Below are 19,898 nucleotides of genomic sequence, written 5' to 3' on the forward strand. Positions count from 1 at the left end.
ACCTGGATGCACACTAGGCCCATCAGTCAAAGCGAAGTCATTCAGAGCGGGTTGCATGTTTTAGTGCCATCACTCAAAATGCAACACAACCCAAGTTGCATGAGCACTCATTCACTCAGTGTGAGGCCTAGTACAGAGCTGGGTGCACTCTTTAATTCAGTCATTCAGTGTGAGACATGGTACAGAGCTGGTTGTACGCTTTAGTACTGTTACTCAGTGTGAGTCCAAGTGGATAGCTGGATGCACGTTTTAGTTCAGTCACTCAGCGTGAAACCTAGTAAAGAACTGTATGTATGCTTTATATCAGTCACTTAGTGTGAGGCCTAGTAAAGAGTCAGATACACAAGATAGTTCTGTTAATCTGTGAGGTCAAGTACAGAGCTGGATGCACGCTTTAGCTAAGTCACTCAGTGTGAAGCCTAGTACTAGAGCTGTATGCATTCTTTAGATCAGTCTAGTGAGGCCTAGTAAAGAGCCAGGTATGCAATTTAGTTCTGTTACTCTTTGAGGCCAAGTAGATACCAGGATGTTAGCTTTATTTCAGTCACTCAGTGTAAGGCCTAGTGCATACTTTAGTTCTGTCACTCAGTGTGAGACCTAGTAGAGAGCTGGATGCATGATTTAGTTCAGGCAACCTAAATCCCCCAAGAACACCCAATCATAGTCACCCAACCTTAGGCAATCTAAATTCATCCAAGAGCACCTTTGTAGGGATGGTATATGTGACTCTATCGTCCCACAAAAATATCACATCTACAGTATCAGAAGCTGTTAGACTTGGCATCTTTTGGCGTGTTTGCCCTGACTTTTTGTTTTCTGACCTCCCGTTTTTGACTCTGTTTTTGCTGGTGTAATGATTCTGCGCACTTTCCTCACTGCTGTCCAGTGGGAAAGTGCAAGTGCTCCTGTATAAAATGTGTATGGATTGGTATTTCCATGATTGGCCTATTTGATCTATGTGTCAGTCCCTAGTAAAGTGCACTGCGAGTGCCATGGCCTATGGATCAAATGCTGTTGGTGGGCTGCAGCACTGGATTGTGCCACCTACGCAAAAAGCCCATAAAGTGTATCTCTGGCCTGCCATTGCAGGGCCTGTTCGCAGCCTGGGGCTGCCATGTTGACTTGGCAAGTGCACACAATTGCTAGTCCCTAAACCTTCTCTTTCCTACATGTTAGTCACCCCTAAGGTCGGCCCAAGGTACCCCTGTGGGCAGGGTGCATTGTATGCGAAAGGTAGGACATGCCCTGGTGTGTGAGGCATGTCCTGATAGTGAATTACAGCCTACTTTGTTTTTCACTATTGCAAGGCTACCTGTTCTCCATAGGCCAGAAGGGGCAGTTGGATTATTACATCCTATAATCCTAACTGACCCAGGAAACATGGTAGAAATTCGAATTTAGTATGCCTGAACTCAGAATGATAAAATACATCTTTTAGTGAAGTTGGTTTTAACATTCTGAGTTTGAAAATACCACTTTTAGAAAGTAGGTATTTTCTTGTCTGACCAACCAAGCCGCCTCTGCTCGGTTGTGTATTCCTTGTCTGGCGTGTGAGTGACAGGGGCTGGGGCATTCCAGGAGACAGGGTGGGTCAGCACAGGGCTGAATCGCAACATCTACATGTAGATGGGTGGGAGGAGTTGCACCTGGGACCTGAACAGGACAGTGCCTTCCCTCCACAATGCTGGCTCCACCTCCTGTGGTGCGTCTGATGTCCCTGGCCTACTCTCTGAAAGGAAGGAAGGAGACTTGTCAACAAAGTGCTCCAGGAACGACCAGAACTGGTTTGGACCAGGCAAAGGCCCCTCTGCCTCCAGAGGACAAAGAGAAATTGAGGATAAAAAGGGGGACCCAAACCCCAGAACTTTAGATCTTGCTGGAATCAAGGAACCTGCCAAGACGAAGAGCTGGAAGAGCTGCCAGGAGGAGTACTGCCTCTTTGCTGTGTTGTTGCATTGTTGGATTGGCCTGCAGCTGCTGCTTCTGCCGTGGGCAGTGAAAGGACTGGACTGAACTTTCTCTACTTGTGCTGAGTATCTCCAAGGGCCTAACCGAGCTGGCCTCCTGTTAAGAAGTCTCAGGGACTGCAAAGACTTCACCAACCTTTGGGTTCCGCTCCTGGAACCGCTGTTTCAGTTGCCACAGAGAAGAGGGAACCGCGACCGACTCTGTCAACCGACTCCGTAGCTGGCCTTGTGTCCTGAAGGCACCACAAGCTGCACCGACTCACCCAGCACTGCATCGAGCACCGTCTCACCCTGCACCGTAAGCCTTGGTCTCACCGACGCCGTCTACACGATCGCCACCGAGCCGCTGCTCGCACCGCATCGAGGGACACCGCACCTTGCACCGCTTCCACCTTGCACCGTGACTGCGACGAATGCCACAAATGGCTCTGTCACCTGCACCGCAACCTGCCAGCACCGCATCGAGCACCGACTCGCCCTGCACCACAAGCCTTGGTCTCACCGACGCCGTCTGCACGATCATCACCGCACCTTGCACTGCTTCCAATTTGCATCGCAACCACGACGGATGCCAAGACCGACTCGCACCCCCGTGTGAGCCACACTAAGAAAGGTACTGTGAACGAATCTGTCCCGCTGTTGCTGGCCCGTACCGACGCGGTCACCGGGAACTGCGAGACTCTTTTGTTTTCAGCATCGCGGTAGGCTCGGACCGAGCTACGGACTCGTACGAACTGTGTTTTTCAACGTATTTTGCAACTTAAAGACATTTTGAGAAGTAACTATTTTTGAAGTACTGTATTGTGGATTTTTACCGTATTTGGTCTTGTTTATATAAAAATATTGGATATTTTTCTAAAACTGGTGTGGCGTCCCTTTGTAGTGCTTACATTGTATTACTGTTGGTTTTGTGCAAATGCTTTACACACTGCCTCTAAGATAAGCCAAGCTACCAAGGGGGTGAGCAGGGGTTATTTTAGGAGTGTAACTCCCTTGTCCTGACTAGAGAGGTGGTTTCTGCCTGGTTTGGGTGCACACCTTAGCCAACCAGAAATCCCATTTCTAACACAAGCTATGCTGATTAGTTGTCTTAACTCCATCCATGCTCATCTTGGGAGTTAATTATAGTAAATATTGACTTACCTTGCAGCGTATCAGTAGGCAATGTAGTAGCACAATATTAGTATCAAACAATATATTGGATACAATGTATTGACCTCACCCTACCATGGAGCTTGCTAGAGATATCCCAAGGTAAACAGCAGCTTGCGTTATCAACAATAAATGAGGTGATATTCCAACTCAGGAACTTTTCTTTTTGTTCTCATGGAAAGGTCTGGAAAATAAAACCTGAAGGTGAATAGACTGTGAAAGTGTTGTGGAAACCAGTACCCAGGTGTCCCTGGGGCACACCAGAGCAATGTTTCTACAACACAAAGTCCCCAGGCCCCACAAATCAGATATAGGATGGTATTAACACAGTCCATATCAATCCCCACAGGAGAGGAAAGAGGTATACACTCAGGTATGTCCTCCTAATGTCTACAATCTTATCACACAAAGTACTTGATTACTGAAACTTATGGTCCAACTTGTCCTATCTCGGTTAAGAAACTGTTGCGTCGGGTCATAAAAAGAGATTTGAGAGGTCCTTCGTATCGTAGCATGCTTCATCATTGGTGACCTCTCACACTAAGGTAGGACAATGCCTCTCCAGCGGACTCAACTGAAGTCCATAGACTTGGGATTTCCTAAATATCTAATTCAGGAAAATTGCACTAGTCTGGTTGATGTTTTAAGAACTAAAAGTACCTAGGGGGTACACCCAAGTAACTTCCTTTCTTAATGAATACCCCTGGTGTGTTGATTAAAATGCAAAATGTGTAGCCAATAGATGAAATATAATGATTCATCTGACTGGTCAAAATATGCAGACTACCAACATGTTTCAACCTTTATTTAATGCCAAACAATTGTCAAACTTCTTCATCAGGGTAATAGAACTCCCTAGCTATACTGTTCGCTCAGTCCATGCACAAAAGGAGAAACTTTCTCTATCAGAATCTAATTGGATGTAAACCCATGTGTTAGAGAGTAGGAATATCTCTTATCATTACTGTTGTAACTCTTGAACAACCTGTCCCATAATGCACCAGGATGGTAGATTACTTGTGTACCTTCCCACACTGCACTGGGAATTAATCAGCTGACTTGAACAGCTTATAAGCGTACAGAGACTGCTCCCAGGTGCTTGGCTTTGCTTTCTGGTGTTTGAGCCACGCCCTATCCTTGGAGTGTCCTGAGCCATTCTACCGTCAAGACGACTCTGTTATATGCATCGAGGATTTCCTGTTTGTTGCAAGTTTGAAAGTTCGTAGACCGCTTTGAACTCTTTGTCTTTAAGCGCGAGGACGCGCTGTTTCATCTTTCCCTCCGACCCTCCCCGGTATGCCGTAGCGCGAGGTCGCGCTGATGTGTAACTGTGTTTGATCTCACGGCCATAGCGCGAGGATGCGCTGGTTGGTAACTGCATTTGCTCTCGCTACACTAGCGCAAGGACGCGTTAGTGGTTAACCGCTCCCACCTGAATCTTGAGAACTTTACAACTCGAGGCCATTTCTTTTCTTTTTTTTATCAGCACTGGGCCACGCTATGAAACCAATAGCAAGACATCTTTAACAGCGCTAGGGACGCGCTAAACTTCATTTCTCATTAAGGCAGTGATTTGGGGAGCGCGCTGTTGCGCTTTATTTTCAAAACGATAACCTACCGCTACAAGAAGAATTGTGATTACTGAAATAGGAGAGAAGAGACGCCCGGATACTTACTTCCTTTTGTTTGCCTATCTGAACTCAAGTAAGTGCACTCATGGATATAGTAATGTACGAGACTTTTTTCTGCTGGAGTCAGGTGCACAATCTGTTTATCTCTCTGCTGGTAGTCCAGGTGCTAACTGTACCCTTTTTTTTAAAAACGCTGGGCGCTTACTATCCAGAAAACCAGAGTAAAAGAACGCCCTTGGATCCAGTCCGTGATGGCTACCATTACGGATCTCACTACAACCCACTGGCATATAACTTCTGTGTAAGTGTGTGAGAGTACACATGGGTTCATTATACTATGAGATTAGAAGCACACATGATAGATAGTCAATTGTCATAACCTATACCTTGTGTCTGTTTGTCTTCCTTGCTACAGGTTTATTTATCGCCTTATCCTGCTTCCCTAAAGAACAAGTTAGAAACATCCTGGTGGCTCATTCCTGTCTCTTCGCTCCCCGGATATTACTCCCTTTTCTTGCTATTTTAATAGGCAAGGGGTGAGTTGTCTCTGGGGAGAGGAAAGGCACCTCCTTCGCTCCCGCGGATATTGGCCAGCTCTGTTCTAAGAAGCCCGAGGTCTTCACAGAAAAAGCCAAGCCCACGTTTATATTATCCCCTGAGTGAAGATGGATGAGGCTATGTCTCTTGTTACCCCTCAAACATCCATGAGTGAGTTAGTGGACGTAGTCGCTAATCTACAAGCAGAGCTCAGTGTGCTGAGAGGAGAAAATCAACGCCTAGTTACTGAACTAGGGGTTCTGAAGGCTCATAGACAGGTAGACACTGTAATCCCTGAAACTATTCCCAAACACAAGAGGAGTTACATTCAGCCCGCTCATTTCCAGGTCCCTACTTCGGCCACTGTATCTGCGAGTGGGGTTTCTTTCTCTGCACCAGTAAATGTAACAGTAGTAGCCCCTCCCCAAACCCCTTTAGCGATGCCCGAAAGATTCAGCGGTGATAGTAGCAAGTATGGGGTATTTATGAATCAGTGCCATCTTGTGTAGAACAGCCTCGTTTCCAGACGATGCAGCAAAAATTGCCTTTATTATCTCCTACCTTAGTGGCAATGCTGCGCTGTGGGCAGTACATCTCGTAGAGAACGATGACCCCATATTATATGACCTCTCTAGATTTAAAGAAAGAATGAGATGCCTCTTTGATCGCCACTCCTACATGCAAGCAAGTGATAACGAGTTGTTGAATCTTAAACAAGGGTCTAAAGATCTTTTGACGTATATCACCACCTTCAATAGGTTAGTAACCGAAACGCAGTGGCCTGAGGAAAAGAGAACCTCCTTGTTTTACAGAGGTCTCAAGGATGACTTAAAAGATATCCTATCACAAATCGTAGACCCCCCTGAGGACTGTTCTTCTTTTATAGATCTTGTGGTGAAACTTGACCATAGATTAGCGGAGAGAAAAGGAGAAAAGACCAAGGGCGAATATACCCGTCTTTGTTGCGCTAAAAGCGAGAAGAAAGAAACAAAAGATACAGTGGAACCCATGCAGATAGGGGGGATTAGGGGCCCACTCTCTATAGAGGAACGTGAAAGACGTAGAAAATTAAATCTATGCTTGTATTGTTGCAAGGTTGGTCATTTCGCAAGAGAATGTTTGGTTAAACCTAAAACTCCTGTGAAGACTATGGCACCCAGATACGGAGCAGTGACGCAGGCGGAAAACTAAAAGACTTGAACGGTATAGAGATCGCTTGTTCAAGTCCTTCACACGTACAGGTCTCTCATTTTTTGGCTAATACTGTGGCGCTTGTCCCCAAACATTTCACATTTCAGTTGTAGTGTTATTACCTTCTCAGCTTAGATAAACCTTGTCCATGTTGATTGATTCTGGAGCAACCGGTAATTTCCTAGACATATCTTTGGCCAAATCCTTGGGGATAGAATTTGTCCCAAAGGCTCAACCTGAAAAGGTAAGAGCAGTGGATGGTACAGAACTATCCTCTGGGTTGATCACTTATCAGACTCCTAGTCTTATGGTGATATGTGATAACGGTCATACGGAAGCCCTCTCCTTTGATTTAATAGATGCCCCTAACTTTGGCGCAATTTTGGGAGTCCCATGGTTACAAGTACACAATCCGCTCATTCATTGGACAGCTAGGAAGGTCACACTGCGCTCCTCGTATTGCTTAATGCATTGCTACTGAGACGTTGCCCATTGGCATGCCCCGTTATGTTGTGCCTTGTCTCAACCTGAAGCCTCTGTTCTACCCCCTGAATATGCGGAGTTTGCAGCAGTATTCGATGAGGAACGAGCTATAGCCTTGCCTCCTCATCGGTCCTATGATTGCAGAATAGATTTGATACCGGGGGCGCAACTTCCTGTCAGCCGGGTGTATGCCCTTACAGAACCAGAAACTAAATATCTTTCAGAATACTTACAGGACATGTTACAAAAAGGGTTCATCCGCCATTCCACTTCCCCAGTTTCCTCCCCTATTTTTTTTATCCCCAAACGTGAAGGGGGTCTAAGAGCTTGCCTGGACTATAGAGCACTGAACAAAGTGACCATTAAAAATAAATACCCTCTTCCCCTCATGTCCTCTCTCTTGGATCAGGTGAGAAAAGCTAAGATCTTTACCAAATTAGACCTAAGAGGGGCTTATCATTTGATCCGAGTTAGAGAAGGAGATGAGTGGAAGACGGCCTTTCGCACAAAATTCGGGCTATTTGAATATTGCGTGATGCCCTTTGGCCTATGCAACGCCCCTGCGGCATTCCAATTCTTTGTGAACGATATTTTAAGGGAGTACTTAGATATTTTTGTTATCGTCTACATTGATGATATTTTGATTTATTCCCAGGATACCCACGAACATGTGACACATGTAAAGTTAATTTTACAACGTCTACAGGACCACAACCTGTTTGCAAAATTGGATAAATGCTTTTTTCATGTCGAAAGAGTGGCTTTCTTGGGGTTTGTTATCTCTCCAGAAGGCAAACATATAGACCCCAAGAAAGTAACCGCTATCACTAAATGGAACAGCCCCAAGACGGTCAAAGAAGTGCAATCCTTTTTGGGCTTTGCCAATTTCTATCGGAGATTTATTAAACATTTCTCTGAAACAGTCACCCCTATAAACCGGTGTTAAAAAAAGGAGTAGTTTTTGAGTGGACTGAGGCCGCCGAGAAAGCATTTCGACACTTGAAGAACAGCTTCACTTCGGCTCCCATCATACAGCACGCGGATGAAACTCAGCCTTATTACGTAGATGCAGACACCTCTCAGTTCGCAGTTGGGGTGGTTCTTTCTTAACGTGACCCTCAATCGGGAGTTCTTCATCCGGTAGCCTATTTTTCAAAGACCCTTTCACAGGCAGAACAAAATTATGCTATTGGAGAACGTGAACTCTTGGCCATTAAAATGGCCTTTCAAGAATGGCGTCATTACCTGTTGGGGTCACCTCATACCATCACCATCTACTCCGACCTTCGGAACCTTCAGTTCTATAGGTCGGCTCGAGCCCTCACTCCACGACAGATGAGATGGGTCTCCTATTTTTCTGAATACGATTTCATAATCACCTTTCGCCCAGGCTCACAACAAGGAAAAGCGGACGCTCTGTCTCGCTTAGGTAAAGAGCATAAACACACGAAAGAATCCCCCATGCCCATCATCCCTGCAAACAAGATTATGGCGGTTACCGACAAGGCTGATTCTTTTGCTTCACAGGTAACACGTGCCTTCGCTACCATTGATCGAGAAAACTGGTTAACTGACCCAGACAACTCAATAGTAGAGGGTATATTTTATCATCAGAACCGTCTATTTATTCCTACTCGAGAAACCCGTGACCTTAGTATGAGGTGGTGTCATGCATTGCCAATGGCAGGTCATCCTGGGGGAGAGAAAACATTATTAACATGCAAAAGATGGTTTTGGTGGAAAGACATGACTCACGATGTTGAGGAATTCGTTAAGGCCTGTCCTACATGTGCAAGGCAGAAATCCTCACACTGTGCTCCAGCTGGCCTGTTACAGCCTTTGCCTATCCCCGATACACCGTGGTCTTCCATCAGCATGGACTTCATCACTGATCTTCCACCCATTTAAGGTTTTACCACTATATTAGTAATAGTAGATATGTTGTCAAAGATGGCCCATTTCATCCCCCTCAAGAAAGTAACCACAGCCTTAGGTCTCACTGACGTGTTTATCACCAATGTAGTCAGGTTACACGGCTTACCGTCTGTCATATTTTCTGATAGAGACCCTCAGTTCGTGTCTAAATTCTGGCAGGGATTATGTAAGATACTTCAGATAGTTCATCACCTCTCTTCAGCGTACCGCCCACAAACAGATGGTCAAACAGAGAGAACCAATCAGACGCTGGAACAGTATCTCCGGTATTTAATAAGCACTACCTCCAATGACTGACTCCGAGCGCTCCCTTTGGCAGAGTTTGCGTACAATAATGCCACGCATTCTGCTTCTAAGGTTTCCCCCTTCTTTTTTACTACTGGTTACCATCCTAAGTTCCTGCCTCTTTCCCTCCCACTCACGGACATACCCGCAGTAACAGACCATTGTACTCATATCAAGCCTATCTGGGAACAAGCCAAAAAACACCTGCTTGAAGCCAAACAGTCCATGAAAACACAAGCAGACAAACACAGACGCCCTGCACCCGAGTACATTGAAGGAGAACAGGCTTGGCTTTCCACAAGAAATCTCAGATTGCCCCCTGTCACCCATCTTGTTTACGTTTTTTATAGAGCCACTGGCATGTAGAATAAGGGATAATCTTTTAATTAGAGCTCCCATTGATGGGATGCCAAAAATGAAATTATTTGCAGATGACATAATCCTGTATTTATATCCGGATGAAATGAACTGGAGCGAGGTACTAGCGGAGTTTAGAAGATTTGAACAAATAGGGGGTTATAAAATAAATCAAAACAGAAATGTTAATATTGAATAATGATTATAATTTTCTACCCCCGAATTTAAAAATCCAGGCGTTGAAAACAGACCCAATAAGGTATTTAGGCATTTATGTTTCCAGCCAAGTTGATCCACTTTTTAGCCTGAATTATACGACAATGAAATGTAAGATCAAAAGTTTATTGGATAAGTGGTCTATTTTACCATTGACTTTGATAGGCCGTGTTGGGCTTTTAAAAATGTCTATTCTACCCTTATTAATATTCTTATTTATCAATGTTCCTCTTAAGATAAATGTAAAGTTTTTTAAAGAAATCGATTCAATGTTCAGAGAATTTATATGGAATAACAAGATTTCCAGAGTCAAGCTCCCCATATTACAACTAGAAATAGATCAGGGGGGATTGACTCTACCCAATATCCAAATCTATTATGAGGCTGTCCTACTGGACATAACTGCCCGTCTACTTGACTGTAATGATTTGACAGAAATCTTTTCCTATGAAAAAATGCTTAGTGAGTCTGGAACACAATTATCAGTTTTCCTTAAAACAACCAAACTACCCGAGAAATCCCGGTATAAGACATTACGCGACTTCTCCAAACCCCTTTTATGCTTTTTTAAACAAATCGATTCTTCTGGCTACATTTTTTTAAATCTCGAAGAAAGTAGATCTTTAGGGCTGCAGATGCATTCTCGCCTCTTAACAAGATGGAAGGACAACGGCTTTATCGAGCTGGGTAGCTTTTTTATAGCTCAAACCTTTATGTCCTGGGAACAGGTGGTAGCCAGATGTGGGAACCTGGAGAAGCCCGGATTCTTGGAATATTTACAGATTTTGCATCTGATTAAAAAATATGATATTTTTCCAGGTCGGGTACCAGGGGAACTTGCTAATGCGCTCTATAAGATGAGATTGAAAGGCGTAGGAAATTGGTACTCTCTACTCTTAAAACAAAGGTTAGCACCAATAGTGGAAACATTTTTGGGAAAAATCATACAAGAAACTAATTGTAAGTTCTCACATCAAGAGTGGCAGCAGATCGCACTATTGGGTAGTAAAGTATTGAGAGCGGCCAATTTTAAAAGGATGGCCTTTCTTTCAAGGTGGATGGCATATTATACTCCGGCAGTATTAAACAAGCGCCAGGCCGGGGTCGAAAATAACTGCTTTCGGTGCCAGGCCTTGGGAGAGGGAGACTGGCTACATATTTGTTTTACATGCCCAAAACTCCAAATTTTCTGGAATAAATTTTTTTCAGCTATAAGCTATGCAAATGATAAAAATATTGATCCAGAGACAGAGGTGGCATTGTTTGGGATCTCTAGAGTAAGAGCTGACCTAAATAAAGCAGAAGCGACGTTCGTGGCTATCGGCGCTGTAATAGCACGGTCATTGATTCTACAAAAGTGGAGAACAGAAGAGATCCCTACCTACTCGGAATGGTTAATTAAAATGTGGAGGACAAGGAGATATGAAGAAGCATATGCCAAGTGGGTAGGGGCAGTAAAAAAATTCACTCTGGTTTGGAGGTTTTTGGATAAGTATCAAGCTATATAGAATTTCAGTATGGTAGTGGTTCAGCACTTTAGCACACTGCACTTTAAGAAAATTTGTATTTTTGCACAATTTATTGTTGATTCGATGAAACAGATTAAAATGTGGCGGGATAGTAGGGTGGGGGAAAGCAGATGCTTTTCTTACCGTGGATTGGAGGTCATTAGATAAATTGTTATCAATATAAAATTGAAGTGTTGTAGAAAGTCCAATAGTGTTGCACACTGCACTTTAGTAGCTTTACACTTTGTTTTAGGTTATTTTTATGGCTTGTACTATCAGAAAGCATTATGCTACTTTATGTGGGGGTGTTTTATAAGTCTATATCCTTGATTACAGATTGGTATGTTAGGATGTGTTGTTTCAGACTCATACACGTATCAGAAAGAAATTGTAATAATGTTTAAAAATTGTTTTTTATCCTGCTCTCCTCTGCTCAATAAAAATAGATTAAAAAAAAAAAGAAATCTCAGATTGCCAGGTTCTCGTAAATTGCAACCCAGATACATTGGACCTTTCCCCATTTTGCGGGTTATCAATCCCGTTACCTGCAAATTAGACCTCTCACCTGAACTGCAAATCCATCCCGTCTTTCATACTTCCCTACTTAAACCCTATATCCCTCCCTCCTTCCCTGAGCCTCCACCCCCTCCTATCTCAGTAGAAGGAGAATTAGAATATGAAGTGAAAGACATCCTAGATTCACGCCGAAGCAAAGGCAAGTTACAATATCCCAAAGATAGAACTTGGGAACCCGCTGAGAATATACACGCCCCTCAGTTGATAAGAAACTTCCATGCTAGGCACCCCTCCAAGCCAAGACCTAGGAAGGGCCGTTAGGGGGGAGAACTGTTAGAGAGTAGGAATTTCTCTTATCATTACTGTTGTAACTCTTGAACTACCTGTCCCATAATGCACCAGGATGGTAGATTACTTGTGTACCTTCCCACACTGCACTGGGAATTAATCAGCTGACTTGAACAGCTTATAAGCGTACAGAGACTGCTCCCAGGTGCTTGGCTTTGCTTTCTGGTGTTTGAGCCACGCCCTATCCTTGGATTGTCCTGAGCCATTCTCCTGTCAAGAGGACTCCGTGATATGGATTGAGGATTTCCTGTTTCACTCATTGTCTTTATGATTGCCTTTGACACTGTACAGCACTCTGCTGCCTTTTGGCTAGGTTCACACTATAGAAACACCACATACATACATGAATATGTAGTCAGATCACTTTCCTGTTTGTTGCAAGTTTGAACGTTCTTAGACCGCTTTGAACTCTTTGTCTTTAAGTGCGAGGACGCGCTGTTTCATCTTTTCCTCCGACCCTCCCCGGTATGCCGTAGCGCGAGGTCGCACTGATGTGTAACTGTGTTTGAGCTCACGGCCATAGCGCGAGGACGCGCTGGTTAGTAACTGCATTTGCTCTCGCTACAGTAGTGCGAGGACGCGTTAGTGGTTAACCGCTCCCACCTGAATCTTGAGAACTTTACAACTCGAGATCATTTCTTTTCTTTTTTTATCAGCACTGGGCCACGCTATGAAACCAATAGCAAGACATCTTTAACAGCGCTAGGGACGCGCTAAACTTCATTTCTCATTAAGGCAGTGATTTGGGGAGCGCGCTGTTGCGCTTTATTTTCAAAACGATAACCTACCGCTACAAGAAGAATTGTGATTACTGAAATAGGAGAGAAGAGACACCCGGATACTTACTTCCTTTTGTTTGCCTATCTGAACTCAAGTAAGTGCACTCATGGATATAGTAATGTACAAGACTTTTTTCTGCTAGAGTCAGGTGCACAATCTGTTTATCTCTATGCGGGTAGTCCGGGTGCTAGCTGTACCCTTTTTTTTTTAAACGCTGGGCTTTTACTATCCAGAAAACCAGAGTAAAAGAACGCCCTTGGATCCAGTCCGTGACGGCTACCATTACGGATCTCACTACAACCCACTGGCATATAACTTCTGTGTAAGTGTGTGAAAGTACACAAGGGTTCATTATACTATGAGATTAGAAGCACACATGACAGATAGTCAATTGTCATAACCTATACCTTGTGTCTGTTTGTCTTCCTTGCTACAGGTTCATTTATCGCCTTATCCTGCATCCCTAAAGAACAAGTTAGAAACATCCTGGTGGCTCATTCCTGTCTCTTCGCTCCCCGGATATTACTCCCTTTTCTTGCTATTTTATTAGGCAAGGGGTGAGTTGTCTCTGGGGAGAGGAAAGGCACCTTCTTCGCTCCCGCGGATATTGGCCAGCTCTGTTCTAAGAAGCCCGAGGTCTTCACAACATGCTTTACTAGACTAAAGGCTTCATGATTCAGTGTGGGGGAGCGCCTCCTCTGTAGTCATGTATTTGTCAAGAGTACGGTGCCACCTATGCACCTAGCAGTGCCCCTAAACTCTGCAGTTTTGTCAAATATCTTTTTATGACCTGATGCAGTGGTTTCCTAACTGAGATAGGACAGGTGGAACCATTAGGTTCAGGACTCAAGGACTTTGTGTGATGGGATTAACACAGTCCATCCAAGGAGATCGCGCCATCATTTCTCCTTTTTAACCTATGCCTGCTCAGGACCTAAAACATTAAACAAAATACCTCAGAATGGACATACCAGTACAGGAACCAGCTAGGTGGACTATGAAAATAAGAAATACCATTAAGGGACCTTCAGAGCGATTCAAAGCTGCACTTGTACTGGGAACCATAAACTATGTGCCTGTCTCTCATACTTTTCATCCATCACAATTCTAAGTGCTGCATCCCATAACAAAATAACCGAACCTTGGCACAAAACGGAAACACTTCCATACAGGATCAAAACAAGGAAAATGAACTTCCAACCACACCCCCTACATGGTGTAGCATTCTACCCATGTAGGCAAGTGCTTCAGCACCCCAGAAATCGTAGTAGTCAGTGCTATATAAATGTTGCACACAATACAATATCCCACCATATGCTGTTGGGCCCTTTCTAGGGTGAAACACCCTGACTAAGATCAACTCCAGACCTGTGGTAATCTTAGGATATGTTCATCATCTACCTCCCTGATTCTTGCTGCCTTGAAATATTTGGTTACACTCTGACATGCCATGATACATCATATTTCACTTGCAAGCTACAGCATCATGCTGACACCAACCTCAGCATTTAAATGTCGGGTAGACACCTTGTTACTCTAGAAAGGTGGGGAGGGCCCTTCATCTGTGCCACTATCCCTTACGTGAAAATGTGGAGGTGGGGCGACCGTGAGCTCTGACTCATTTTGTGCATGATGTGAACAGGATGTTTCTTCATTAAAAACTACTCCTTTAAAACCCTTTTATAATTCCTGGTTGGTTTTCTCAGTCTGTGAAGTGTGTATATTATGGATTACCCAACAATTATTCACCATCCTCCTAAGAAGTTCGCATTATTTTCCAGATCCAAGACATTGTGCGCATGTCTCAGCTGCTCACCATCTTCAGGGAGGACAAGGACGGCGCTCAGGACGTGGATGTGGCTATTCTTCAGGCCCTCCTGAAAGGTGAGCAAATGCTTTACTGCCACACTACATATGTACAATAACATTTAATAGAAAAGACATCTCTTAGATGGTTATGTGTCTCTAGAAATACTGTAAAAGCGACATTCCTTTTTAAAGCAGAATATAAAATGGCTTCTCTGTACAGGTTAACATCCACAGATTGCATGCCACTGCAAAGAATCTCTACCTGCTATTTTCCTTAAAATGCTACATGAAGAATTGACCTTAAATTCTTCCCCTCCCTTAATTATTTTGACTGTAATCCATTCCCTTCTAACTTATGCATGCCTCTTATAGTCTACTCTAAATCTCATGCTTGTCTTTATATGGTATTTTAAACCACATCACTGCAACCTAACAATATCTATTAATTCCAGGAAGCCTTTACTTCTCACATAACCCCCTTTAAAGGCCACACCTAAGTCATTATTGTACCACAAAGAAACTAGAGTGAATGCGTTGGACCTGGCCCTCTCTGCAGGGTCACCGCAAGCCTTTTGTCTTCACTCCCTTCTGGTGCTGAACTCGTTTTCCGTAGACTTTTACGACTGCATTTTACCATTACTAACCAGTTCTAAATTGCTTGTGCTCTCTCCTTCAAACATGGTAAAATTGGCCTACATCTAATTGGCACATGTAATGTACTTGTAAGTCCCTAGGAAATGGTAACACATGTACCTAGGACTGTAAATTAAATGCTACTAGTGGGCTGCAGCACTCATTGTGCCACCCACTAAAGCAGTTTTTTAGGTATCGCTGAGCCCAGCGCATGCGCTGGCTCGAAGAGACATTTTGTGTGTGGGAATTTCAAAGTGCTGCTGGCTGGCCTAACGCTTGTGTTCACGCGATCGTGCACGCGTGCAGCCGGCCGCCAGCAGCACTTTGAAAACTCGTGCGTCATCGCGATCGCGATCCCTTTCGCTTTCAGAGCGATCACGATGACGCACGCGCACACACAACTCCCGCTTCACCCCCCCACCACATATTGCGTCTCCAGCCGCTCACACGCGGCCAACGCTTGTTTTTGTTGATGAGTGTTTGGCCGCGATTGTTCTCATTGCGAGTGTTTTAGCATTTCTCTCGTATGATTAAAAAAAGATTCATAAAACACAGGAGCGGAAAGCTATGTCTTAAGGTGTGGTTAACTTTAGTAATCTAGCTAGGGATTTCACAGGCTGATGGTCACACTGCCAGCCCCGTACTTCAGACTGTTCAAAGCATGAATCATACACCCAAGGCGCTTCTCATCATGCATGGGGCAACTACGACCTATAATTATGTGCACAGTTCTTACCATTTCTAAATAATTCTTAGGAAAGTTCTTGCTCAAACATGTAAAAGAACAAGGTTCCTTGTTTAGCAGCATCTATTAATAATATAATAACCTGTTGCCTAGGCAGTCCTTTTTGCATTTACTTGTGTTTTAGTATCAATAAAAAGCACATACAGAGCGTGCAGGCGGCACACTGGGAAAAGTTATTCAGTGTTTTACATAATTCACTTAATCCGACCCAGAGGCACTTTGCATTCCAAGTATTTCAAACTTCCACAACGAGATGTCGGGAGGTTAAGACTTTTTAGGAAGGTTCTGGGAGCTCTGCAGCATAGGCCTTTAGCTGGGAGAAATCAGTCAATGACCTCTTTGCCGTGTATTAGGGATACGAATAGCAAATAGCGCCCTCCTGACAGAAAATCCGATTCTTTTTTTATTGCTGAATGATATTGTTTTTACTTTTTCGTCTGAAAAATGGTCCTATGTTCCATGTTTGCCACAGGAAACATGGGCCTAATGCTGGAGGGACTTATACCTACCGGTCGGCTGGCACTGCCAAATGCTTTGCTTTCAGTTGACAGATGTTAAAAACGTTCATTCTTTCTTTACTTCATCACAACACGTCGCTTTCTTTTGAACATCAATAAAAGGATTTTGGAGCCAAATTTAAGTAAGTGTACGTACCCAATGTTATCTCTGAAATGTTCGTTCATTTGAATTTTTCCTTGGAGTCTTTGAGGATGTCGCCTAGTTGGTTATTTCAGTTAACTTTCTATTTTCATTAATTTATCTTATTTTCTTGTTGTTACTCTCTTGCTTTCTCGGCGCTCGTTACTTGATAGTTTTGTCAGCTTTACTGGTCATATTATGGCAGAGCTCTCTCGGCTACATAACACACGCACCTTGTTCTGCTCCAGCCATGTTTTACCCACAAAATGTTATGTTTATAGACATATTTTGCTAAATTCCCCTGGTTCATTAAATGATGTTTTACTTTTCTAGTGTATTAACGAAGGAACACTGTACCTCAGTCTGCGTTTGTTAATTGTTTAACTTTAAGCTTTCGACTTCCCCCAAAGTTCTGTATATGCCTTTGGTCTCTTGGGACTTACAAGACTAATAAGAACAGAGCTGGTGTCACAGATCTTGTTGTTTTGGAGCCAAAGAGAAATCTGCTTCCTGCCAGGGACAGTTGGTCTTACTTTAGCAGCTATGCGGTGACACCGATCGTAAACGGAAGTGTGTTTTTTGCTGCGCCTTTCATTGGTAGAACACGAGAGAATTTATCCACAGACCCAGACCCTCCCCATGCTGCGCTTCACCAACGTCTTCCTAAGTCCGTAACACAGAGGAGGAAGCTCTGTTGACTCTCTGCAGTCATTCTTTGCTCTGCGTGAAGTGATGGCAGATCTTCTGTTCACACACTTGGCTTCATAATACGGAAAACGGCACACACACCATTCTCACGCATGCTAAAATTACCTATCCCTTATTTTGCAGAAAACAGTTCTTTTTTAGGTCTCGCAAAGGGCAGCGCATGCGCTGCCTCTCCGAGGCATTAAGTAATTAGTAAGTTGGGTGAAACTCCACCCATTGCGTTTATATTTGTATTTTGGCTTGCCATTGGTTAAATCTGGCGTTGCTCCTTTTATGTAGCTCATTGATTGGCTGGTGGTCTGAAACGTCACTTCCGTTTTCCTGCCGTTTTGCAGGAAGCAGCACCGGCCAACTACAATGTAGTTCCACTGCTGGCTGTTATCGTTTAATTTAGGGACTACTTGTCTTATTTAGGCATCGGGCACGCACGCACGCCTGGGCAGGAATAATAATGTTTTAATATTTACTGCGCGAAACGCTGACCCATGCCTTTCTTTTTATGGGTATTTGTTTAATACAATGGCGGCCCCAGGGTCCCGGCAAACGCAGCCTCCCGCCAGCTGTGTCAACACTCTGCTGATCACCGCAACGAAAACAAAGGTCTTCTTGGCTGCTGTCGCTCCGCCTGCAGGTTCCACGGCGCTGTTCTGCAGAGGAACAACAGAGCTGTGGAATGCGCTGTCTTTTTTCTTTTCGAGTGAACCAGGGTATCGTATTTGATAAATATTCCATCGTAGCCGCGAACCTTTCATGGATGTACTAGCAGATAAAGATTTGCCGGTGAATTACTTGAATGAAAGTGATGGCTTTTTTGGATACATCATCCTTCATTTCTCCCCACACGTCTTCCAGTGTCAGGCAATTAAGCGGGGAGGGGGGGGGAGGTGGAGCGGGGCACTGCTCATCTTGGTTACAACTATCTCCCGAGTTACACTAAAGTTCAGTGCTCCTCGTCCCTGCCGCTGACTAACTTATTTTTCTGGAAGCATTCTTCAGCAGAAGAGGCCTGTCGGAGGAAGGCAGCGGCTTGCTCTTCAGAAACGCATAACCTAGTTTTATTTTTAGCATTAAGGGCTTGCTGAGAATCTGTGAGGCCGTGACGTACAGCGTGTGAACGTGGGAGAGAATGGTTTAGTTGAAGCATGATATCCTTGTTCTGACATGTAACTGACCAGTCCACCTCTGTGACCCGCTGACCTGTGACGTAAGATAGTAATGTTTAATTTGGCCGTTGCTTCGGAATAATCTGCTCTCTTCAAGTTCATGCAGGCTGTACTACTACCCACTGAGAGACGGCCGAGTGCGCAACGCAACACCCATTGGGATCACCGGGCTTCAGCTCCCCCCCCCCCCCCGTCGTGTGTGACAGCCCGGCTGAGACAGCCTCGCGGGCTGGCGTCCGTCTAATTGCAGCTGCACGGGTCTTTAAAAGACCATTTACTCGTTATTGAGGCTTTTGTTGCTGGAAGACTTAGCACCCCCCCGAAATCTCTTTCATCCACCCCCCCCGAAATTTGGCTGTAGTTGCCCGCCTGGAGACGACCACATCTTGCTGAACGCATTGATTTCTGCGAATGAAGAATCAGAAGGGGCATTTGGTGGTTAATGTTAAACTTGCTGTAAGTTATCATTTGGCTAGTATTTGTTTACTCTGCCTTCAGTGTTTTTTTAAAACTCGTAGTCAAGCAGTTAGAATTACGCCACTACTGCCAGAGTGGCCAGAGGATGTGGTCCGTCGGCTGCGATGCTGCCTCGAGTGCTGGAAACCAGGGTTCGAGCCTCGAGGTCGCGTCCACATCCTGTGATTCTGGGCAAATCACTTAATCTCCCCGTGCCTGAATGTGTGACATAAATACGGTGCTATGTAAAGTGCTCCAATACCTTCGGGTCGAGTTCGCGCTATATAAATATGCAACAAACCAAAAAATGATCATAACGTTGTTTGTACAAGTCAAGGAAGACAGTTTGACATAACCTGCTGTGGAGGTGGACAGCTAACAAAATGTCGTTCTCTGGAGAGCGGCACAGAAGTGGCTGTTTAGTGGAACTGCTGCTTGATGACACTCCCAGTGCTTGCATAGGATAACAAGCTGTATTTCGTTTCCAGGAGCTGTCTTGGACAACAACTACTGCAATCTTTCCGTGTTATGTGGAGGAGCACTGTCCAGGGAACCTTGCCAAATTGATGGGTCCACTCCAAATCCTGCTGTCATAACTTCCAAGTGCTAACTTTAAAGGCACTGTTTAGTTCCTTCAGTCTGAGTTGTCATACCTGGCGGCATGTGTTGAAAAGCAAAGGCAGCACTACTGGGCACCTTTCTCAATAACAACTCCAAAGTGGGAGTTTGTTTTTGAACATCAAATAGATAATGACCCCGACACCCAAAGAGTTTTTTCCCTCAGTGTGGGGGTCATTATTTTTATCAGTCCTTGGCTGCCACGTTTTAAGTGGCAGTGA

The 19,898-nt window shown here is 44.3% G+C and overlaps 1 protein-coding gene across 6 annotated transcripts in view; it reads left to right on the forward strand.

Moving 5' to 3' along the window:
• LOC146808458 (transient receptor potential cation channel subfamily M member 2-like) overlaps positions 1-19,898 on the forward strand; it is a 729,321-nt gene that overhangs the window by 253,286 nt on the left and 456,137 nt on the right. For all 6 annotated transcript variants that reach the window (XM_085623568.1, XM_085623566.1, XM_085623567.1 and 3 more), the window contains exon 10: positions 14,688-14,790. In XM_085623568.1, the coding sequence (XP_085479694.1) occupies positions 14,688-14,790 (103 nt within the window). The remainder of the gene's footprint in view (positions 1-14,687; positions 14,791-19,898) is intronic.

This window comes from Triturus cristatus, chromosome 8, assembly GCF_964204655.1.
Source record: "Triturus cristatus chromosome 8, aTriCri1.1, whole genome shotgun sequence".
NCBI classification, from domain to species: domain Eukaryota; kingdom Metazoa; phylum Chordata; class Amphibia; order Caudata; family Salamandridae; genus Triturus; species Triturus cristatus.